The sequence below is a fragment of the Triticum urartu genome, chromosome 2, assembly GCF_003073215.2.
Source record: "Triticum urartu cultivar G1812 chromosome 2, Tu2.1, whole genome shotgun sequence".
NCBI classification, from domain to species: Eukaryota; Viridiplantae; Streptophyta; class Magnoliopsida; order Poales; family Poaceae; genus Triticum; species Triticum urartu.
The window spans coordinates 574,969,171-574,978,806 of record NC_053023.1 but is presented as its reverse complement, the minus strand read 5'-3'; the positions used below and the strand labels follow the sequence as shown (position 1 = coordinate 574,978,806).

At 45.4% G+C, this 9,636-nt stretch overlaps 1 protein-coding gene across 2 annotated transcripts; it reads right to left on the bottom strand.

Moving 5' to 3' along the window:
• Positions 1–68: 68 nt before the first annotated feature.
• On the bottom strand, positions 69–8,682 carry LOC125538872 (mitochondrial proton/calcium exchanger protein-like). 2 transcript variants are annotated; one of them, XM_048702179.1, is made up of 15 exons: positions 8,390–8,682; positions 6,847–7,488; positions 6,427–6,739; positions 6,187–6,333; positions 6,009–6,097; positions 5,849–5,941; positions 5,141–5,267; positions 4,843–4,907; positions 4,597–4,768; positions 3,738–3,923; positions 3,585–3,632; positions 3,355–3,501; positions 2,336–2,418; positions 766–881; positions 69–654 (listed from the first exon to the last, which is right to left on the bottom strand). In XM_048702179.1, exons 2-15 carry the CDS (start codon positions 7,425–7,427, stop codon positions 572–574), a joined length of 2,250 nt encoding a protein of 749 aa, XP_048558136.1. In that variant the 5' UTR covers positions 7,428–7,488; positions 8,390–8,682; the 3' UTR covers positions 69–571. The 2 variants fall into 2 exon arrangements, with proteins under 2 accessions (XP_048558136.1, XP_048558137.1); XM_048702180.1 differs by lacking the exon at positions 8,390–8,682 and adding an exon at positions 7,692–7,715.
• Between the last annotated feature and the right edge of the window lie 954 nt (positions 8,683–9,636).

Here is a 9,636-nt window from a genome sequence, read left to right as displayed (position 1 = left end):
CAAGCTTCAAGACATCAAACTGTGGCAGACCCAGAGCTTAAGAAGAGGGCACCAGTCTAAGACATGACTTCAAGGCCGTCGAAAAGAGCTTTATTGATTTGATTAAACAACAGTAACATCATTACAATCCACGGAGAGCCGGTTTATTTCTTCTCTAGCTAACTGAGCAAGTTCACGAGCCACTGTATTACACACTCTCCCCACTTGCATCACATTGACATCGGCTGACAACATCGCCTCCGGTTGCATACGCGCTCATTCAAATAGGCCTAAACTAAGCCAGGCACATCGATACCTTTATTCAGATCATTTGGATCAAAGGCCTGAATTTATTTCCCCATCCAGCCAATCTGTGGATCTCAACGGCGACCGGTTGAAACTTCAGTCGCCATTCACACCTTACCAATGGTCGGCGGCACCGGGGACTACAACTGTAGACGGTCACAAGAAAAATACTGACCGCTCCGCGCGTTTGCGCTGCCACGAACTGAAACTGGGAAAAGAATGAGCCGACGGTATATATAAAGTTATAAACAGATACGATAGAGAATGCTTCTTCTTCTTCTACCAATCAGCGCGCCGTTTCTTTCTGCTCGCAGTTTTCCTCCGTTTGCGACGCCATCTTCTTGATGTCTTCCACGAGGATGTTCCCTTCTGTAAGGCACATGAGCAGATAACATCTTAGATATAGGAGGAGCAAGGAAGATGGACAGTGATACTGATACGCTAGTACAGTAGATGCAAGTGTGTGTGCCAGGGCTGAACCTCTGTCTTTGGAAAGGTTGCTGATAAGCTCTTGGACACCTTCCTTCCCCATGGTGTCCTTGAGATAACCTGCGGCTGCTTCTACCTCTTCCGGAGTCACCTTGCCGTCACGGTCCCTGTAACAAGATCAGTTTATTATTGTTCAGCAAGGAAATATCAAACATATTCCCCTTGCAGTCCAGTTCCTTGGTTACTGGCATACGATATAAATGAGCGAATTATGCTTATAACCGAAAAATATGACCGTGCATAGTTTTTCTCCTCCCGAGTCTGCCCCTGTGTGGCGGCCAGGAGGCTCCCAAATCCCGTCACCCGGCCTCCCCTTCTCCTCCTCCTCCCTCGCCGCCGCCCGAGGGCGCGGCAGGGCGAAGCCTTGCCATCGCCGGCGACGGCGGGGACTCGGGGCCCTCCCGCTCGTGAGGGGCTGGCGCGGGCCGGCGCCCCCAGGCCGGAGCGTGGCGTGCGGCCTGGCGTCACGGCGGGGGGTGGCGGTGCTCCGGCGATCCCATACCTCCACGGCAGGCGGCTTCAAGGTCTGGGGCGTCGCGATCGTCAGGGATGGCGGCGGCGCGGCCGGATCTGGGCCCAGGTGTGGGCTTGGTCTCCAGGTCGCGGTCGGCGCGGTGGCGGGTGCGACACGTCGGCAGCTGGGTGGATCTGCGGATTCCATCCTTGTTTGGTCCCTTGACAGCGCGGGCAACTCCGGGGGAAACCCTAGATCTCCTTGGGATCGAGCGATGGCAGTGCTTTTGCGTCGTAGCCCCTCTTCAGGGCATCGTTTTGGAGTTTGCTGCGGTTGAAGGGACCAGCGACGCCAGCGGCTCACGCCCGGTGGCGCAAGTGCCGATGAAAGTCGCGCCAACTATGGTCATGGCGGACGATGGCGGCGTCTTTGATGTCGTTTCCTTGTCGAGGCATCGTCGTTGCAGTTTGTGTCATCAGGCTCGGGATGCTCCGGGGGAAACCCTAGATCTAGGTCTCCCGGATCGGACGATGATGGCGTTCTCTGGATCGCTTTCCCTCCTGAGGGTATCGTTTTGGAGCAAGCGATGGCTGGAGGTGGCAAGAGGAGCAGCGGTGTTACATCTACCGCAAGGCCGACGGCAGATCGCGGCGGCATGGCATTGCGGAGTTTCGGCGATGGGCGCGCGTGGATGGACACGCGCAGGATGGTGGCGTTGTCTGACGCCATGGTGGCATCGACGGCAAGCCTGGCAAGGTTGGTGCGTCACGACCTGCTCTGGAGATGGATCGGTGGTTAGTGGTGGCGGCGGCCTCTGAGAGTGCGCCAGACCGGTGTGTGACCCAATCCCGGCATTGTGGCTTGGTTGGGGCATCCGGCTTTAGATGTTAGAATTTGGTGCGATGTCTGTTTGGTATTAGGCTCGGACATTTGGCACCCCTTCGTCAAGGGGATATGAGTAGCGACAGGTGTGTTGCTAAGATGGTGGCTTCAGGCATACTGATGTATTACTTTGTAAGGTCCTTGTGAATAATTAATAATATGGTTGCATGCATCGTCCAGATGCAGAGGCCGGGGGTATATCCTCCTTTTCGAAAAAAAAATTACCTATCAAGCACCTGCCAGCGGTTGCCTATTCGTGCATCAACATCATCAATCTCTTTCTCTAATTTCTGAAGCATAGCATCAACCTGAAAATGCAGCGAAACAGAATGTCAACAGTAGTCCCTTCGTTATCGAAGAGAAAGGGGAGACGCACAAACCTCGGATCTGAAAAATATAGGTTCCAGGTAGAAACCTACCCAGTATAACGTGATTACAGCTCCGAAACACATGGGTTTTGTTTTTGCATCCTTGTTTGGTTTTCTTGTCTTTCGTTCTACTACTCAGTTATGTACAACAACACAAGAGATTGCTTCAAAACTAGGTCAGAACTCAGAACAGTTCCTGTGATAATTCAAATGATACCTCTGTGCCATTTGGGACGAGGCCAGAATGTGCAGACAAGAAAGTTGAAATTAGTGATCACTAGTATATCTAAAGTAATTTTATCTCTTCTCCAACAAAGCACAAAATAATCCAACCATGTTCGCTTCTCTTTTAATTCGCACGGAGATGCTTTTGCGGGCAAAGGGCGTGGCATGTGTGGGGTTGTAATCACCTATTCATATGCTTGTAAATAAATTTGCTACTCCCTCCGTCCCATAATATAAGAGCGTTTTTGACACTTAGTGCTTTGTTGGATAAGCAAACATTTGCATCTTCTCAGAAAAAAAATGTTAGCTTCTTTTCTAGGCTTAGGTTTTCTGGTCATATTTTAGTGATTTCCAATAGCTACTTGCCGACAGCAAGAAGACCATACTATTAGTCTTGGAAATTGGAACAAACTTCTTAAGGTCTGGATGTAATGAACTATCCAACTATTATAACCTGCAAGCGAAAGATCACCAAAGCTCATTACTAGCTGAGCACAAATTGTCACTTATAAGTTATAACATCCTGTAAGCCAGTCAACAGTTCATGTATATCTGTTTGAGCTGCTACATACACTATATTGAACTTCAAATAAGGGATGCTTCTGAGTTGAAGTTCTAGTTGAACTTTAGACACGGAAATTTTTTCCTTACCTTCTCTATTAATGCTGAAGAAACTTTTTCTCCTGCAACTAATTCTGCAGCATGATCTGATTCCTCCCTGGCCACCCTATATGCTCTCCTAGCCTCTTCTTCATCCACTGTGCCCTCCTTTTCCAGCATGGTGTTATATAGTTCTATCTGAATTCCACCAAATAGGGTTTTCAATATTACATAATGCAAACTGGTAGCTCATAAAAGGGTAGTATATCTCCAACTCATACCTCTTTATTTACAAGGCTCAGAAACTCTTCTCGCTCTTTGGTAACAGACTGCAATGAAAGACAAAAATTAAACAGGTGCAGCAGAGCATTTATGTAAGTTTTTTGTTGAAATGCATGTAACAAGTATTAACACGAAAATAAGTAGAGTCGTACAGAAGCAGATGCGAGCACAGCCAATGCTTGACTGATGTCACCAAGGTGGTCATTCTTCTCATGTTCTTTTGATTTCTTTAGTTCCTCTCCTTCCCTAGCAGTAGGCTCAGTCATTTCCTTCAAAGCCAAATCTTCCTTAGTAGCCTCTTGTTCGTCTAGCTTTGCCTTTTCTTCTTTCTCTTCCTCCTGGGTATATCATTTGTTGTGAAGAACACATGCATTAATAATCATTGCTGCTTAGTTGAAACATAAAACAGTAGAACTGAGAAAAACATATAGAAAACCATTGTTTCTCCATCCAGGTTGTTTACGAAGCAGCATAGGCAAAACATATTAGAATTGGGGTTACCAAGGAAATAGAAAGCCAGCTAGAAAAACTGCATCTTCAAATCAACAAAGTAATTACATGAAGAACTGATTTCTATTGCACTACTAAAGAATACAAAAATGAGTTTGTGTAAGATGGGATCTTATTGTGGTGGTATTTTTTATTTCATGTTCTTTCAATAGAACTTTCCTACTCTAAGTTTTAAAAAAGCAATAATTTACCAATCTTTTAAGTTCAGTAAATCTAAGTGAAACATAAACCAGGACAGAAGATATGATCCTTGTACAAGCGATATCACATTTCTATATTTCAAAAGCAAATAGTCTGAGAAAAACAATTAAATACTATAAAGCTATGGATTATCATCCTAAACTAGTTCAACATATTTATAACCTTGAGATGAGGTTCCAAACTAAGAATGGGGCCAGCTTTGGTGATACAACCAAGAATGTGAAAATAAGGGGAGATCTGTGTCTGGCAAGCCTACACAGAAGACAGCCAGGAATACATGTTTATAGCACATTAGTGTACCTTGATAAGTTCCTCCTGCATCTCTAGGAATTCCAATTTTCTCTTCCTTTCAGAAACAGAATCTTCAGAAGGCAATGCTGTTCCAACTGTACCCACAACTTCATCTGGCAGAGAAGATAACGTTGCTACAACAGCCTCCTCAGGTTTCATTTTCCCAGATACAGTAAAAGCTCTGACATTTTTTTAGCACAGGTTAAAATTTGAAGATAAGCATCCAGTCAACAGGACAATTATCACCAAAATTACCTTGATAGAATCAGAAGAGATGATGGCACAGACTGATTGAGTGATAAATCCAACCAGTCTTTGAGCTGAACGTAGAAGGAAATATTCAAATTCTTGGCCAAAATTGGTACTAGGCAACTATAATTAGCAAAAACTGAAAAAATAGCAGGATATATGGTGCGGGTGGCAAAACATTCACTAATAGAGTGCCAATACAATAACATATAAATCCCCAATAATAGGCACCTGATGTGCATTTTAATGCCATGACCTAGGCAACACCATGGATGACTCATCAGCAGTTTCCAAACAAACAAACCTGATGGCGCATCTCCTCTGTTGACAATAAATCAAGGTGGCCACGTTCGCGACAAGCGTGTTGGAGCTCCTCCTCAGAAAGAGACTCCACACCCTCAGCCTCAATCATCTTATCATCATTCATAATGCTGTGCATAAACACATAAACATTATATTATGGTTGAATACCAAAAATCCAAATTGGCACAGTGGATGAGCAAACTATAAAAAATAAAACATCCAGTTTTCTATGTTTTTTTTTCAAAAATCAGGTAGGCGAGCTGTCATTTCATTAAATAAAGAGTATGAAACACTACACCGGCGGACAAGGCCAAAAACCACAGGTTTACCGCATGCACACTCCTCCCCAACAAAAATAGCTCTAGTCCAGTATGAAAAAAAAGGGCAGCCCGGTGCACGTAGCTCCCGCTTGCGCAGGGTCCAGGGAAGGGTCCGACTACTTTGGGTCTATAGTACGCAGCCTTTCCCTACATTTCTGCAAGATGCTGTTTCCAGGACTCAAACCCATGACCTCATGGTCACAAGGCAACAGCTTTACCACTGCGCCAAGGCGCCCCTTCCACTAGTCCAGTATAAAATCATGCTTAAATGCTGAAGATGCAACTCTTAAATTGAACAACAGATTTGGATACAAGATATGTTCTACATCATCCACTGTATCATTTTTTTCTCTGATATCACAACATTTAGAAGCGATTTAAGGACATACTCTCGTAACTTCTTTCGAAGCATGAATCTCAAGTAGTTGTCTGTACCGAAAGGCTGAATTCCCATATATTTACACATGTTTACTAACCGTGATCTGCAGAAAAATGTAAGTGTGAGCTGGTAAAATCAAGGATTAAGTAAACATTCAATGAAACACCAACCTGTTAATGTTATCCAAAGTCAGCTCATCGTTAAACAACTTTGCAAAGCTCAAAATTTCTTCATTGGGGACATGTCCACCTTTCCTGACCTGGTTGCAGAGTACATCACCAAAAACCATTAATATGGCACACCTCTTTATCTATGCTTGCGAGATGACACGATAAATTGAGCAAATACCTTGTCCAAAAATTTATCCAGGTCTTCAGCTGTCTGTTTCATATCCCCACTACGTGATGTTTGCACTTCTTTTGCCATTTCCTTCGCTGTATCTTGCAAGAATTTTGCATATTCCATCCTTGCTTTCAATTTCCTCTTTAATGCCTCCTGTATGTAGGAAAATGAAATGCAGTCCTGAGCATGTATGTCTGGGTTTAATAATTTTGCTGCCAGGACAGTGTACAGAACCTAGGTCATTACCTCTTCTTTCATCTTGTCCTGGAAAGTGGATGGCAACATGTTTGGGAACAACTTCAGGAACACTGGCAGCAAGAGCTCCATGAACGGAATGATGATGAACACAGCAAACGGTACAAGCCTGAACATGTCTGCTGTTGTGCGTGTAAGCTGTTGCCTCTCTCTCCTTGTAAGGCTCTTTCCATCAGCAAGCTTCACCAACAATCTTGATGAAATTCTAACATCTGCCCACAGTAGCTTAGTGCCCAGCCAATAATGCTGCAGCGTAGAAACAAATTCTTCCTTCCAATGCTTCAACTTCGCAGCCCAGTCGGCTCTTAAACCCACAAAACGAAATATAAATTAAAACATCGAAGCAAAGAGCCATCCATGAAAATGAGCAAGGCAGCAGATATACTTCAATTCAAAGAAGGTAACAAAGACCTGCTCATTGAAGCAATAATACGCAGAGCAGGACCAATACCCAGAAGTGTTGCCCAGAATTTCTGTATGATCGATTGGTCAGTCTTTTGGACTTCCTGCACCATTGCTTTGGCTTTAGCCTTTGCAGTGCTTAAGCCTTCCACCGCCTGGTCACACTCTTCTGGAGACGCCTCCTTTTCTGGTTGGTTCTGGTCCTCACTCTTTCCATTCTTAATACCAGATTTCGGCTGCCCAGCTGTTTCTGACGCTGCGCGGACTGACTGCCGGAAATACCTGGCTCCCAAGGGGAATACAGAAATATGTGCTTTGGATTCATAAGAGGCAAGAGGAACGCCAAGGGCTGGGCGACGCAGGAACCCGTTACTAAGGCCCAAAAGGTATCTATTCCTTAAAGTAAATTGCTGCTTCTCATGGCTAGAATCCCCCGAATTCTGCTGCGGCACATGGGATACAGTGTTGTGCTCAACATCACATCCAAATGTTCCTTGGCCGGAAGTAAACTTAGATGAATGTAATAGGCGAGGCCCATTAGTATGCTCAAGAATATACTTCCTTCTCCTGATGATTGCCCTAGAAGCCATTCTTGATTGCTGCTTCCTTTTCTCACAAGAATGCCCGGTTCATGCTTCTCCGAGTAGAACCCTGAAACATGGCAAACATCTAGTTATGGGTGTTGCCACATCTGAAGTATATATACGCATGCAAAAAGAAAGAGATAACACAAAGTTTGCCAAAAACATAAATTGTACTAGCATTCATGGTCTATCGGTTTTTGCATAACAGCTATGAGAGTTCAACAATTCCTAAACAAACACGAAAACAGGATATTCCATGTCTGAAAATACCAGCATTGTTCAGGACTTGGTTATATACACTTGTCCAGAACCGGCATTGTAGAACTGCCAAAAGAATTGCCAGCCATAATTAGCTTACAAACAATACAACCCAAACAATGCACCCTGCGTATCAATCCATAATGGCAGCAAACATCTCCAAGTAGTGGACGGGAGGAAATCCAGACAGCGGCTTGTTTTGGGGATGTCCAAAAACGTTGCTGGGCATCTATAAATGTACATCGCCAACAACTTCACAATTTGGCCCAAATTGCAACAGCTAGACGAATTTGTTAACGCTAATTGAGTCATCTGATTCACATTGTTTATTACTATTATGATTTGGGACATTATTATTCATATGGTGTCATAATGTCCATCAATCCCAGTCACTGGATTCGAAATATCAGGCGAGGCCCGAAGAGTAATCGCATCTCACACCCATTGATGTCTGATGGATAAAAAATTCAAAACCTGTAAATTCCGCAATCACTTAAGCACCGGAGCCACTGCACTGCACTGCACACCCTGCCGGCAAGCAAGCTGGCGGGCGATCCATTTCCGCCAAATCGCCAGTCGAAATGCGCCCGAGCCGCGGTTACGGATACGCCCCCGAAAAGGGTGGAGAAACCACCGCGCGCGCGGTCAAACGGGCCGCGCCGAGAGCCACGGGACTGGGAGTGGGAGGGACGGGGAGGACGGGCGCTCACCGGGGCAGTGGCGGCCGATCGGCCTGACGGCGGACCCCGTGGCGCGACGCCCGCGTTGGATCCGGGAGGGACGGAGGAGAGGGGGGGCGCGGGGCGGAGCGAAGGTGGTCAGGAAGCGTGGGAAACGAACGAACGAATTGGAAATGCTGGAAAAGAAAGAGAGATGTTGCGGTTTGGAGGAGGAAAGGGAAACGGGTATCCGCATCTCTGGTGGGAATCAGTGAAGTGGAGCACGGCGGAGGAGCAGTTGCCATGCCATGGGCTCGCGACCCCGAACTGCGGCAACCAGGCCGAGGGCCTCGCGCCTCGCGCCACTAGTGCATGGATATTGTTTTTTAATAAAGTTTGTATTGTTTTTCTAGTTGATCCACGGCAGTCAGAGCTCGTTTTTATAAAACCAACATCACATGAACAGTGACAACAATCAAATACAGCACCCGACTTGTTTTAGGAAGTCACTCAAGTGGTGTAACCAGTTACAACACCGATTAAAACTAAAAGATTACATGGCTAAATTTGCATGTGAAAGATATTGTTGCCAAGAGTAAGCAGTCGCATTTATCGCTTGGTTCACTGAATTGATAAAGTCTGAAGAATGAGGTCGGAGACGATGCTCCTCAATTGTGTGTGTGTGTTTGGGGGGGGGGGGGGGGGGTGTTTACGGTCGTCTTCATTTTGGAAGATCTTCGCATTCTAGCTTCCCATATTTGAGAGGATGGTAAGTAATTGAATCGATGGACAACTTAAATAGACGAGGTTGGTTGGAAATTGAAATTTCCCGAGCTTTTGAATGTCAAATCCGGAGATGGTGCTAATGTTTTGCTATATCCTTATCGTTAGGAGTCATCGAAAAAGATGCGGTTGAAGTCTCCGATGTCGCTGGCAAGGTTTGTCTTGGAATAGAGAAATGGAGCTAAGATGGCAGTTGGTCCAAGGCAAAGACTAGACCGAAGAGCGCACACTATCTAAGGCTCTAAGCTAAGGCCAAACCAAAAAAATATACACCATGAAAAGAAATTTGTTATCTTCATCTTCCAGAGGACCGTCTTCAGAAAGGGGATAACACAAAAATACACATGCACATGCACCCTGCTTGAATCAGATCCATCAAGGCGAATTAACTTGTTAGCATATACATCCAAGTTTGCACGCATGAGGAAGGTAGCGACATCACACATAGCAGGTGCACCTGAAGAGCAGTGTCAAAGATCTTCGGGACCATCTTTGGTCCTAGCCCGGGTTTTAAA

Excerpts from the sequence above, each read along its gene's own strand:
- LOC125538872 (XM_048702179.1), bottom strand. The coding sequence starts at position 7,427 with ATGGCTTCTAGGGCAATCATCAGGAGAAGGAAGTATATTCTTGAGCAT. Across the intron at positions 2,419-3,354 it reads CTTCAGCATTAATAGAGAAG|GTTGATGCTATGCTTCAGAA; the intron begins GTAAGGAAAAAA and ends CTGCATTTTCAG. Across the intron at positions 655-765 it reads CAACCTTTCCAAAGACAGAG|AAGGGAACATCCTCGTGGAA; the intron begins GTTCAGCCCTGG and ends TGTGCCTTACAG.